General features: G+C 39.9%; 1 protein-coding gene across 5 annotated transcripts in view; it reads right to left on the bottom strand.

Annotated features, from left to right (window-relative positions):
• The window catches only part of LOC128663087 (mitogen-activated protein kinase 9), a 172,617-nt gene that overhangs the window by 103,937 nt on the left and 54,630 nt on the right, over positions 1-14,050 (bottom strand). For all 5 annotated transcript variants that reach the window (XM_053717239.1, XM_053717237.1, XM_053717236.1 and 2 more), the window contains one exon: positions 12,074-12,203. In XM_053717239.1, coding sequence (XP_053573214.1) covers positions 12,074-12,203 — 130 coding nt within the window. The remainder of the gene's footprint in view (positions 1-12,073; positions 12,204-14,050) is intronic.

Genomic DNA, 14,050 nt, shown 5'->3' with positions numbered 1-14,050 from the left:
TTGCTGTACAAAAATCTTTTTAAGCAAACCCTCCAATTTTTTATCCATAGGATCTTTGAAAGCACAATTGTCCTCAATGGGAATGGTCGTGCGTTTGGCTAGTGTAGAAACCACCCCCTCGACCTTAGGGACTGTTTGCCATATGTCCTTCCTGGGGTTGACCATAGGGAACAATTTTTTAAATATAGGAGGAGGGACAAAAGGTATGCCTGGCTTCTCCCACTCCTTATTCACTATGTCCGCCACCCGTTTAGGTATCGGAAAGGCATCAGGGTGCACCGGGACCACTAGGAACTTGTCCATCTTGCACAAGTTTTCTGGGATGACCAGATTGTCACAATCATCCAGAGTAGATAGCACCTCAAGTAATGCGCGGAGATGCTCTGATTTAAATTTAAATGTCACAACATCAGGTTCTGCCTGCTGAGAAATTCTTCCTGTATCAGAAATTTCTCCATCTGAGAAACCCTCCCTCACTGCCACTTCAGACTGGTGTGAGGGTATGACAGAAAAATTATCATCAGCGCCCTCCTGCTCTACAGTGTTTAAAACAGAGCAATCGCGCTTTCTCTGAAATGCTGGCATTTTGGATAAAATATTAGCTATGGAGTTATCCATTACTGCCGTCAATTGTTGCATAGTAACAAGCATTGGCGCGCTAGAAGTACTAGGGGTCGCCTGCGCGGGCATAACTGGTATAGACACAGAAGGAGAAGATGTAGAACTCTCTCTACTTCCTTCATCTGAGGAATCATCCTGGGCAACCTTACTATTTGTGACAATACTGTCCTTACTGTGTTTGGACGCTATGGCACAATTATCACATATATTTGAAGGGGGAACCACATTGGCTTCCATACATACAGAACATGATCTATCTGAAGGTACAGACATGTTAAACAGGCTTAAACTGGTTAATAAAGTACAAAAACCGTTTTAAAACAAAACCGTTACTGTCTCTTTAAATGTTAAACAGGGCACACTTTATTACTTAATATGTGAAAAACTATGAAGGAATTATCCAATCTTCACCAAATTTTCACCACAGTGTCTTAATGCATTCAAAGTATTGCACCCCAATTTTCAAGCTGTTAACCCTTAAAATGTGGAAACCGGAGCAGTTTGCAATTTTAACCCCACTACAGTCCCAGCCACAGCCTTTGTTGTGACTTCAACTATCCCAAGGGGGTATTTCATGCCTTCTAGGAACTTTTTCAGTGAACACCAGACCCTCTCACATGCATCTGCATGCACTGTACTTAAAAGAAACTGTGCAATAATGGCGCGAAAATGAGGCTCTGCCTAATACAGTGAAAGGCCCTTCCTGACTGGGGAGGTGTCTAAACTAGTGCCTGGCGATAAAAACGTTCCCCAAACAATAAAAGTGTGAAAACTACTTCAAACTTTAAATAAATACTTAAATAAACAATCGATTTAGCCCTTAAGAGTGTCCACCAGTTAATAGCCCATAATAAGCCCTTTATTCTTTCTAAGTCTAAGAAAATGGCTTACCGATCCCCATGAGGGAAAAATGACAGATTTCCAGCATTACACAGTCTTGTTAGAAAATGGCTAGTCATACCTTGAGCAGAAAAGTCTGCAAACTGTTCCCCCCAACTGAAGTTCTCTCATCTCAACAGTCCTGTGTGGGAACAGCAACTGATTTTAGTTACTGCTGCTAAAATCATTCTCCTCTTTTAAACAGAACTCTTCATCTCTTTCTGTTTCAGAGTAAATAGTAGATACCAGCACTATTTTAAAATAACAAACTCTTGATAGAAGAAATAAAAAACTACAACTAACACCACAAACTCCTCACCATCCCCGTGGAGATGCTACTTGTTCAGAGCGGCAAGGAGAATGACTGGGGGGCGGAGCCAGAGGGGGAGCTATATGGACAGCTCTTGCTGTGTGCTCTCCTTGCCTTTCCCTGTAGGGGAGGAGAATATCCCACAAGTAATGGATGACCCAGTGGACCGAACACACCAATGTTGGAGAAAAGGTTTCTATATTATCAAACGTTGGCGACACACCAGTGTATTTTGATTAGCTGAAAGATTACTTATTTATTTGCTTAATTACTACTTTCCCGTAGGCTGAACATGCTTGGTGCAAATCAAGTAACAAGATAAAATATAGATTATGTTTTTACAAAGCAGTAAAGTGGAAGTCAGAAGCCCAAAACCTTTTCATGTGAGCATACACCTCCTCCCCTTCTTTGTATAATATATATCATTACAGTATATAAGAAGCAGGCTTGGCAGTAAGGTAAGTTGCTTAAAGGGACACTGAACCCATTTTTTTTCTTTCATGATTCAGATAGAGCATGCAATTTTCAACAACTTTCTAATTTAGTCCTATTGTCAGTTTTTCTTCGTTCTCTTGCTATGTCACCGTTCTGTATCCATATTATTTACTGCATTATTCTACAAAATTAGTGTTGTGCATTATTAGCTGTGCTGCTTTGGTGATCTCATCACTCTGAAAAAGTAAATTTATGCTTACCCGATGAATTAATTTCTTTTACGATATGACGAGTCCACCGATTTCATCCTTACTTGTGGGATATTAACCTCCTGCTAACAGGAAGTGGCAAAGAGCACCACAGCAGAGCTGTATATATAGCCCCTCCCTTCCCATCCACCCTCAATCATTCGGCCGAAGGTATAGGAAGAGAAAAGGAAAGGCTAAAAGGTGCAGAGGTGACTGAAGTTTACAAAAAATATAAAGAAAAACTGTCTTAAAAAGAACAGGGTGGGCCGTGGACTCGTCATATCGTAAAATAAATTAATTTATCAGGTAAGCATAAATTTATTTTTCTTTTACAAAGATATGACGAGTCCACAGATTTCATCATTACTTGTGGGAAACCAATACCAAAGCAATAGGACACGGATGAAAGGGAGGGGCAAAACAGGAACCTAAACAGAAGGCACCACTGCTTGAAGAACCTTTCTCCCAAAAATAACCTCAGAAGAAGCAAAAGTATCAAATTTGGAAAATTTGGAAAAAGTGTGAAGGGAAGACCAAGTCGCAGCCTTACAAATCTGTTCAACAGAAGCATCGTTTTTAAATGCCCATGTGGAAGCCACAGCCCTAGTAGAATGAGCCGTAATTCTTTCAGGAGGCTGCTGTCCAGCAGTCTCATATGCCAGGCGGATGATACTTCTCAGCCAAAAAGAAAGAGGTAGCCGTAGCTTTCTGACCCCTACGCTTTCCAGAATAAACAATGAATAATGAAGATGATTGACGGAAATCCTTAGTTGCCTGTAAGTAAAACTTAAAGGCACGGACCACATCCAAATTATGCAACATACGCTCCTTCTTAGAAGAAGGGTTAGGACACAAGGAAGGAACAACAATTTCCTGATTAATATTCTTATTTGAAACAGGTTTGCTACGTAATACCACCTTATCAGAATGAAAAATGAGATAAGGGGAATCACACTGTAGCGCTGAAAGCTCAGAAACTCTTCGAGCAGAAGAAATAGCAACTAAAAACAGAACTTTCCAAGATAACAATTCGATATCCATGGAATGCATGGGTTCAAACGGAACCCCTTGAAGAACTCTAAGAACTAAATTCAAACTCCAGGGAGGAGTAATGGGTCTAAATACAGGCTTAATTCTAGATAGAGCCTGACAAAAAGACTGAACATCTGGCACATTTGCCAAACGTTTGTGAAATAGAATTGACAAAGCTGAAATTTGTCCCCTCAAGGAACTCGCTGATAACCCCTTCTCCAATCCTTCTTGGAGAATAGACAGAATCATAGGAATCCTAACTGTACTCCATGAGTAACCCTTGGATTCACACCTATAAAGATATTTACGCCATATCTTATGATTGATTTTTCTAGTGACAGGATTTCTAGCCTGTATCAAAGTATTGATGACCGAATCAGAGAATCCTTGCTTCGATAAAATCAATTGTTCAATCTCCACGCAGTCAGCTGCAGAGAAATTAGATTTGGATGTTGGAAAGGACCTTGAATGAGAAGGTCCTGTCTCAATAGAAGTTTCCACGGTGGCAGAGAGGACATGTCCACTAGATCCGCATACCAAGTCCTGCGTGGCCACGCAGGCGCTATCAGGATCCCTGAAGCTCTCTCCTGTTTGATTCGAGCAATCACACGTGGGAGGAGAGGAAACGGTGCAAACACATAAGCTAGGCTGAACAACCAAGGCACTGCCAAGGCATCTATCAGTTCGGCCTGAGGATCCCTTGTCAGGGATCCGTATCTTGGAAGATTGGCATTCTGCCGAGATGCCATTGAATCTAATTCCGGTCTGCCCCATCTGAGAATCATTTAGGCAAATTCCCACTCCCCTGGATGAAAAGTTTGTTGACTTAGAAAATCCGCTTCCCAGTTCACTACTCCTGGGATGTAGATTGCAGATGACAAGAGTGGGCCTCCGCCCAACGGATTATCTTGGATACTTCTATCACTGCTAAGAAACTCCTTGTTCCCCCCTTATGATTGATATATGCCACAGTCGTGATGTTGTCCGACTGGAATCTGATGAATTTGGCCGAAGCCAACTGAGGCCAAGCCTGAAGTGCATTGAATATTGCTCTCAGTTCCAGAATATTGATTGGAAGTAGAGACTCCACTTGAGTCCAAACACCCTGAGCCTTCAGGGAGTTCCAAACTGCACCCCAGCCCAGAAGGCTGGCATCCGTTGTCACTATCACCCACGAGGGTCTGCGTAAACAAGTCCCTTGGGACAGATGATCCGGCGACAACCAAAGAAGAGAGTTTCTGGTCTCTTGATCCAGATTTATCTGAGGAGATAAATCTGCATAATCCCCATTCCACTGTCCGAGCATGCACAGTTGCAGTGGTCTGAGATGAAAGCGAGCAAACGGAACGATGTCCATTGCCGCTACCATTAATCCAATTACCTCCATACACTGAGCCACTGATGGCCGAGGAATGGACTGAAGTGCTCGGCAAGTATTTAGAATCTTTGATTTTCTGACCTCCGTCAAAAATATTTTCAGAGTTCCCAAGAAAGGAACCCTTTTCTGTGGGACAAGTGAACTCTTCTCTATGTTCACCTTCCAGCCGTGAGTTCTCAGAAAAGACAACACTGTGTCCGTGTGAGATTTTGTCAGATGATATGTTGACGCCTGGATCAGAATATCGTCCAGATAAGGTGCCACAGCTATGCCTCGCGGTCTGAGAGCCGTCAAAAGAGACCCTAGAACCTTTGTGAAGATTCTGGGTGCTGTGACCAACCCGAAGGGAAGAGCCACAAACTGATAATGTTTGTCCAAGAAGGCAAACCTTAGAAACTGATGATGATCCTTGTGGATAGGAATATGAAGGTAAGCATCCTACAAGTCCACGGTAGGATCATTGGTAAAATTGTTCGTATCGTCTCCATCTTGAATGATGGAACTCTTAGAAATTTGTTTAGACACTTGAGGTCTAAGATGGGTCTGAACGTTCCCTCTTTTTTGGGAACCACAAATAGGTTTGAGTAAAACCCTTGTCCCTGTTCCAATTTTGGAACTGGACAAATTACTCCCATCTTTTACACAGCGTAAGAACGCCTCTCTTTTTATCTGGTTTGCAGATAACTTTGAAAGATGAAATCTCCCTCTTGGGAGAAAGTCCTTTAATTCCAATTGATAACCGTGGTTCACTATTTCTAGTGCCCAGGGATCCTGAACATCTCTTGCCCAAGCCTGAGCAAAGAAAGAGTCTGCCCCCTACTAGATCCGGTCCCGGATCGGGGCCGCACCTTCATGCTGTCTTAGGGGCAGCAGCGGGCTTTTTAGATTGTTTACCCTTATTCCAGTTCTGATTGGGTCTCCAGACTGATGTAGATTGGGTAAAATTCCCTTCCTGCTTTGTGGAAGAAGAAGAAGCGGGGTGTCCTCCTTTAAAGTTTCGAAAGGAACGAAAAATATTCTGTTTACCCCTCATTTTAACCGACTTATCCTGAGGTATGGGCATGGCCTTTACCTTCTGTAATGTCAGAAATGATTTCCTTCAATTCTGGCCCGAAAAGGGTCTTGCCTTTAAAGGGAATAGCTAAAAGCTTATGTTTTGATGACACGTCAGCAGACCAAGATTTGAGGCACAATGCTCTATGTGCTAAAAAAGCAAATCCTGCATTCTTTGCCGCCAATTTAGCAATTTGAAAAGCGGCATCAGTAATAAAAGAATTAGCTAGCTTGAGAGCCTTAATTCTATCTAAGATGTCATCTAATGGAGTCTCAACCTTAAGAGACTCTTCTAGAGCCTCAAACCAAAAAGCTGCTGCAGTAGTTACTGGAACAATGCAAGCCATAGGTTGTAAAAGAAACCCCTGATTAACAAATAATTTATTTAGTAGACCCTCTAATTTCTTATTCATAGGGTCTTTGAAAGCACAACTATCCTCAATTGGTATAGTAGTACGCTTAGCTAGGGTAGATATAGCTCCCTCTACCTTAGGAACTGTTTGCCATGAGTCCCGAATGGTATCCGATATGGGAAACATTTTCTTAAAATTAGGAGGGAGAGAAAACGATATACCTGGTCTATCCCATTCCTTTCTTATAATTTCCGAAAATCTCGTAGGAACCGGAAAAACATCAGTGTAAGTAGGTACTTCCAGATATTTATCCATTTTACACAATTTCTCTGGAGGAATCACAATAGGGTCACAATCATCCAGAGTCGCTAAAACCTCCCTAAGCAACAGGCGGAGGTGTTCAAGATTAAATTTAAATTACATAGCGTCCGAATCTGTCTGAGGTAAAACATTCCCTTAATCAGAAATTTCACCCTCAGACAGTAATTCCCTGACCCCCAACTCAGAGCACTGTGAGGGTACATCGGAAATAGCTAATAAAGCATCAGCATTACATTAATACCTGACCTACTGCGTTTACCCTGCAACACTGGTAATTTAGACAATACCTGTGTAAGGGTAGTTGATATAACTGCAGCCATCTCCTGCAGAGTAAAAGAATTAGACGCACTAGAAGTACTTGGCGTCGCTTGTGTGGGCATTAAAGGTTGTGACACTTGGGGAGAATTGGATGGCATATCCTGATTCTCTTCAGACTGAGAATCATCCTTAGGCACACTATCTTGACCTAATATATGGTCTTTACAACGTAAGGTTCTTTCAGTACAAGAGTTACACAATGTTAGAGGGGGTTGCACAATAGCTTCTAAACACATAGAACAATGAGAATCCTCAATGTCAGACATGTTGAACAGACTAGTAATAACCACAAAAGTCGTTTAAACACTTATTTACTGCATAAAATAAACTTTAGAAAAAACATGTACTGCGCCTTTAAGAAAAGAAAAAGTGAACAATTTTTCCAAAATGCTCAAAGAACGTTAAATTATCTCTAAATTTAACTTAAAGGATTACTTTCCGTTATAATTTTTAAGCCAAACAACTAACATATTAAAGTTAATAAACATTAATTAAAACCTACTGACCTATATTTTCTCCAAATCGAAGTTTCATAACATTCTAAAAGTTATATCTTTTATTTGCCGATGATGTCACGTTATCCTGCCCACTATTTTCAGCACTGCATGTTCAAAATACTTAAAGCAATGAAATTGTGTTTAAAGCGCCATTTTGAAACCTAGGTATTGTAAACGGATTGGTACAGAGCAAAAGATACCCGCGGAGTGGGTTTGGAAAACAATTAAATTTGCAGACAAGATTTCTGATATACGGTAGAGATATGTTAATGAAATGCTATTGATAAAAAGCGTATTTGGGGTAGTTAGTTAGTAACAGGCATAGAAAATATTTACTTACAGTGGCCCTTTAAGATCGTTGGTTTATCCAAAAATTACTGCACCCAGAAGCAAGGGCAGAAATAAGGCATTAAAGTACTTATATAAAAAATTAGTCATTTTATAGACAAAAATACCCTCTGCACCTCGCCACAGCTCTGCTGTGGAGCCTATCTGCCCCCAGGGTACTTCGAAATAACATTCCAACACTTCAGACCAGCTTGCACAGACCAGGCGCCCCGGAGTTACTGCTTGCTGCTGCCTAGCCTGAAGGAAGTGCGCATCTGAGCACATGAAAATAGGCCCCGCCCCTTAAGGTCGATGCCAGAGTAGGCCCAAACACAACCGCATAGGGAAGCGGTTTCACACCTAAGTTTATACAGATAATGTCTGTCCTATAACCCCTCAAATGCACCAGTAAACAAACATATGAATGTCAAAAATAAAAACGTTATGTATCGTTTTTCTTTGAATGCCCATAGTGTCACACAATGCCCATAAGTCAACAATTAATTAAAACCAGGGACTCCAGTAATACCCTTTATATAAAATAGGAATACTGCTTACCCCATTCCCATACAGGGAAATAATGCCAGCCAGTTCTGATATATCAAGTCTTCTCAGAATAAAAAGGCTGCACATACCTCAATGCTGCTTGTAGCATGAAACCTGTCTCCACACTGAAGATGTCTCATGGTTACCTTCAGAAGTCTTGTGGGAACCAGCGTGGATCTTAGTTAAAACTGCTAAGATCATCAACCTCAGGGCAGAAATCTTCTTTCATATCCCCCTGAGGAAAATAGTACTCACCAGTACCATTTAAAATAAAAAAAACTTCTTGATTGAAGAAACTAAAACTAACACCTCACTTTACCATGTCTTCCTAGTTATATTTTGAGGAAAAGCAGGCATGTAAGCTCAGGACAGTAGAGGCTCCTCTATAGGAGCACTTGAGCACGTGAACCCCATGGAGGAACCCCAACCCCCTTACCACTAACCAAAAAAAAAAAAAAAGATTGAGAAATAAATAAATTATATTTTTCAACCTTTTTTGCTTATTAAAATGAATAATTCCTCCAGGCTCACTGCAGTTTTGAATAAAAAAACATTCCAAATTTTATTTTTAACTCTTTAGGCTGAAACCTGAAAGTGGAAAGCAAGGGCTGCTGTGCAGTGCGATACATAGAAGTATAGGCAAAAGCACTTTCCACTTTAAAACTGCACTGACTGCAGCGCCACCTACAGGCCAACCGATAGCCTTCCTGTTCGCACAGCTCTTAGTGTGCGGGAGCCAGCTGTCACGTGACACTCGCACATTAAGAGCTGAGCTGACTATGTGTGTGGGAGGAGGCAGGGGCATAACAGTAACGCCGTAACTACACTACTACTTGCAGAATGCAGTCGCCATTGCCGAGACCGGACCGCCCATATGATAGTTGCACTTGCAGTACTTGCAGCCTGGATCGTCATCGTTCGTGTGAGGACAGTGGACCTTAGGTAGGATAACTGAGGGAATATTGGGTTAAATTTAATCCATACCACGTCCCGACCACCTCACTTGCTAACATCCTCTTCCTCCCACTACTAACCCTCTGAAGAACCGGGACCTACATAGACAGGATGAGTGCAAAGCTATATTTCCCAGCATGCTTTTAATTGTTCCAATATGCCTCATTGATATAACAATGTTTTCCCCCCTAATGTAGCACTATGAATTCTAATTTAATCGTATAACTTGTTGAGCTAAGAAGCTATATGTAGCTAATAACTTAAGTGTCATGGAACTCTTCCAGCTGTACTTGATGAATTTTACTCACTTATCGTCCAAAACAGTACAGTACCACCTCACAGAGGAACATACCTTACAAGTGTTTATTAATATTCCCACTATTGCTACTTAATTTGTTGCCGACTACTGCTTTAGAAAGTTTAATACACATTATCCTAGTATCGGGTGGTATCCATAGCAACTGGATGCTTTGTTTACTACTTCCGATTTGGCGGTCATGCCAGATGAAAGACTGAGTATGACATTCACACAGGCACTGAGAGTATCTTCTGTCACAATACATGGAAGTTTGGCTGTTACACAGAGATAGATATATCCTGTTTACAACCACTATTGCACATTCTCTATAGACTGTACCCCGGCCTCGACACCTAGTCTAAAGGCTTAGTGACAGTGATTCTTCTTATGCAGATAGAAAACAGTTTATTGAACTCAAACAATATTTGAGTTCAATAAACTGTCTTTTATCTGCATAAGAAGAATCACTGATAAGAGATGGGATAGTGACAGAATATATATATATGTGTAATGTGTGTGTGTGCGTATATATATATATATATATATATATATATATATATATATATATATATATATATATATATATATATATATATATATATATATATATATATATATATATATATATATATATATATATATATATACACACACACACACATACACTGCGGCTGCCCCAGTCACAGGACTCTTGTACCCAATAAATATATATATATATATATATATATATATATATATATATATATATATATATATATAAAATGGGCGGAGCCATCTGAGGGGCGGGGCTAGTGCTCCCCCATCTTCAAAAGTCACCAGCCGCCACTGGCTCAGGAGCATGCATATGTCTGGAGCACTATATGGCAGCAGTTCTGCAATGTTTTTCCATTTGCAAAGAATACCATGGGAACAAAGCCAATTTAGTAATAGAAGCAAAATTTGAAACATTTTCAAAATTGTGTGCTGTTTAGGGCTGCAACAACTAAACAGTAAGATTGATCATAAAAATAGATGTCAATGAATCTCATAGATTAGGTGGTCTGCGATTAGTTGGTCAGTTGCATGGCACCCGCTGCTTCATTCCAATGAACTCCTAAACATTGTGCAAACAAGGGTATTTGTTCATCGGAGTGAAGCAGCTGGTGCCGTGCAACTAACCAACTAATCGATAAGGAGATTCATTAACAACAATTGTTATGATCAATCTTACCGATTAGTTGTTACAGCCCTAGTGGTGTCTGAATTATAAAAGAAAATTTGGGGGTTTTCGTTTCCCTTTAATACTCTGCAGTAGGTATAACGAGTCTTTAAAGACACATTAAGGAGAAACCCATTTTACAGTAGTCTTCCCTTGAAGAGCTGTTTTTCTCACATCTCACTACTTTTAGCTTTCAGCATATTTCACTTATGTATGCATTTGTGATGGTATGCTGCCAAAAGCAGTGCCTTGGCAAATGGACATTAATTATTCATTCTTTTTGTCCATAATATTGATCAGATTACCTTAAACCATAAATATGTTCCCCTATGCATTCAGTATATACATCTATTATATGAGAAACCTGATGCAGAATCTGAGAATGTGATACTAATATGATACCTTATTTATTACGACATGTGGTTCCACATAAAATGTGGGGGATTATAAATCATAAGCGTTATGCTTTGTATCCGTTATTGCTACATATTTAACTACCTACATGTATTCTTGGTTGAATAAGAAAGCTGAAAATCTGTGCTATTCCTATGTATGAGCACAGTTGTATTATACTGTACATTATAATCAGTTTATTACCAACTTTAAGGATTGACTTTTGGTTTTGCCATCATTAAATGACTGGAAAAAGTTTAAAAAGGGACAGAAATTTAAAAATTTACTTTCATAATTCAGATCAACTTTCCCATTTACTTCTATTATTAAAATTGCTTTGATTTCATGGTATTCTTGGTTGAAAACTAAACCTAGGAGATTAAACTCTGCTTCTCTGAGTACATTATCCCTTTAAATACTCTTGTTTAAGGCAGACTGTGTTCCCTGTGTACACCCTTACTTCAATACAAATGTTTTTTCAATGCAACCTACAGCACTAGTGTAATCTCTAGTTTTGAGTACATACACCAGTCTCGGGTCTATTTGTATTCAGTCATGTCCTTGTTTTACCTTTACAAGAGACTGGTTACCTGATCTTGCCACACCCAGTCTTATTTACACATTCTGTATTAACTTTCAAATATAATACTTTTTTTTTTTTTCTCCTCAACATAAATTTGCTGGGCCTGTTTTTCTTGTTCTGTCCACCCATTGTATTTTATTGGCGAGTGCTACTATGCTGTGCCGAGAAACAGTAATTCTTCACTTAGTTACCCAAGTAGCCCTTCACTTTACCATACATATGATTTTATTTATAGCATTGTATCAAAGAGTAGAATCTATAATAATTTCTTAGGAACTAGAATAGTCATGTAACTTGTCACATTTGAAAATTATAATAATTTTACTTACATTTTTATGATTGACACATTTTAAAAGAACTAATTCCCTGTAGGCTCTTTTTGCATGAGTTTGATTTTGAAAGGGTCTGCTAAGTTTTTTCACAGCAACATTAATTCCAAGAACAGTGTCAAATGCAGCACTGCAAAAAAAGGATACAAAAAACAAACATCATTAGTTATTACATATAAAACAAATACTCAAACAATGGGAAAATGGGGATTCCTAATACTTTTATTTTTATATATTTTTTTTTTTTACTTAAGTTAAAAGGAATATTTTCATAATATTTAATTGCATAACAAAACAAACAAAACAAACAAAAAGAACAAAATACTAGAGGAAACTGAACAGGATATGGAGAACAGAAAATGAAAATCAGTAAAACCATGATATTATAGTAAGCAGATACAAGCTAGATCTCAGATGAAAGACTAATTAGTTCTAAATGAAAGGCCGAAAGCAGAAAATAGACTTGTCACGTTTGTCTCTATTAGAATACAACCAAAAAAATACAGGGTATTTGTATGCAGTATTAAAAAAAAAAAAAAAAAAATCAGACAAACAGCTTCTATAGGCTAAAGTGGCAAGTATTTAGTGTGACCTCCCCTCACACTTGAGCAATAGCAGGAACCTGGTTCTCGTAACCTAAATGGAATGGAACCCTAATTAATGTCATTGCTAACATCTGCATTTGTCCTATTTCATGTCAAAATGACTGTTCTGAAAAAAGGTATATTACACCAGGTTTGTGCAAGACATGCTTGAGCATTACTTACACGTGTGGTATAAGTTTAATTAATTGGAAGCCTGCTAATAAGCCCAACTTTCAAATTGCATCATTCCATTCAAAATGCCAAGATCAGGGGTGCGGAGCAAGACAGGCTTCTGAGTGGTCGCACATAGACAGAGCTCTGCTCATATAATATAAATAACTACATACTAGACCGCTCAGTAATGCCCAAAATCTTACAAAATAGTGGCTAAAATCATTGAGACACATATTGGAAGATTTGAGGAGGAACAGAAAGGACACGGAGCTATCTTATAATGTTTACAGCTCTCACACTGAATACTAGAGGAGCGGCCATCTTAAAATCCAAGCTGAGGGAAGCTACATTCCTAATATTCAAAAACGACAAGTATTTGTTGGAAGATGGAGCCGCTCTCATTTATTGCAGCCCTGACAGACTTACTGGATGCACACCATGTGAGACTCTGGGAATCTGTGGGGGGGCCACTTTACTCTCCTGTTCAGGACCCGGCGGGCACGGATTCACTTCCAGCCGGGATGTCTATTGAGTTTAATCGGCGGCCCCATGGTCTGTAACCATGGGGCGGTATTCAGTGAAACAATAAGGCCATCACTAAACTTGGAGGATAGCATTCTGGAGCCACCAAGTGTGGCACGCTGTGACCTGCCTTCTTCATGTGACGGAACACCCGCCCACCCCCACGGGAGACAACTAGAGCAAGTTACGGCTGGTGCCCCAAGCACACCAGATTTTGTTGCCAACAGAGGACCTCTACATCGGCTTGCCTATTGGGTCTCACTGATCATAGCTTCCCAGGTATTTGGTGATGAATTTTACCTTGAGTTTGCAATGCAGCTGCGGAAGACAGGCGTGGCTTAAAGCTCCCCATCAAGACAGATCGATCCCAGGGCAGGAGAGGTGAGGGGGGGATGCCTCCCACGTACAGCTATCTTATTTCTTGCCTTCATCAAGCTTCTCACCTCTCGTGCAACGGGGAAAGCTGCACCTTTTCTCTTAAAGGGACAGTAAACCTTAAAAATAATGTTATATAATTCTGCACATAGTGCAGAATTATATAACATTACATTAGCCAAACTTTGTAAATCATAATATTCCCTTTTTATTTTGTAAAAATACCGCTGTTTTACAGACCCGCTCTCTGTACTCTGCTGAGCGGGTCTGTTGTTTTTACTGAGCGCATCGGGCCAGCTGTATAGTCACAGCCCGGCCCGAC

This window comes from Bombina bombina, chromosome 6, assembly GCF_027579735.1.
Source record: "Bombina bombina isolate aBomBom1 chromosome 6, aBomBom1.pri, whole genome shotgun sequence".
NCBI classification, from domain to species: domain Eukaryota; kingdom Metazoa; phylum Chordata; class Amphibia; order Anura; family Bombinatoridae; genus Bombina; species Bombina bombina.
This window is presented reverse-complemented; position numbering and strand designations above follow the sequence as displayed.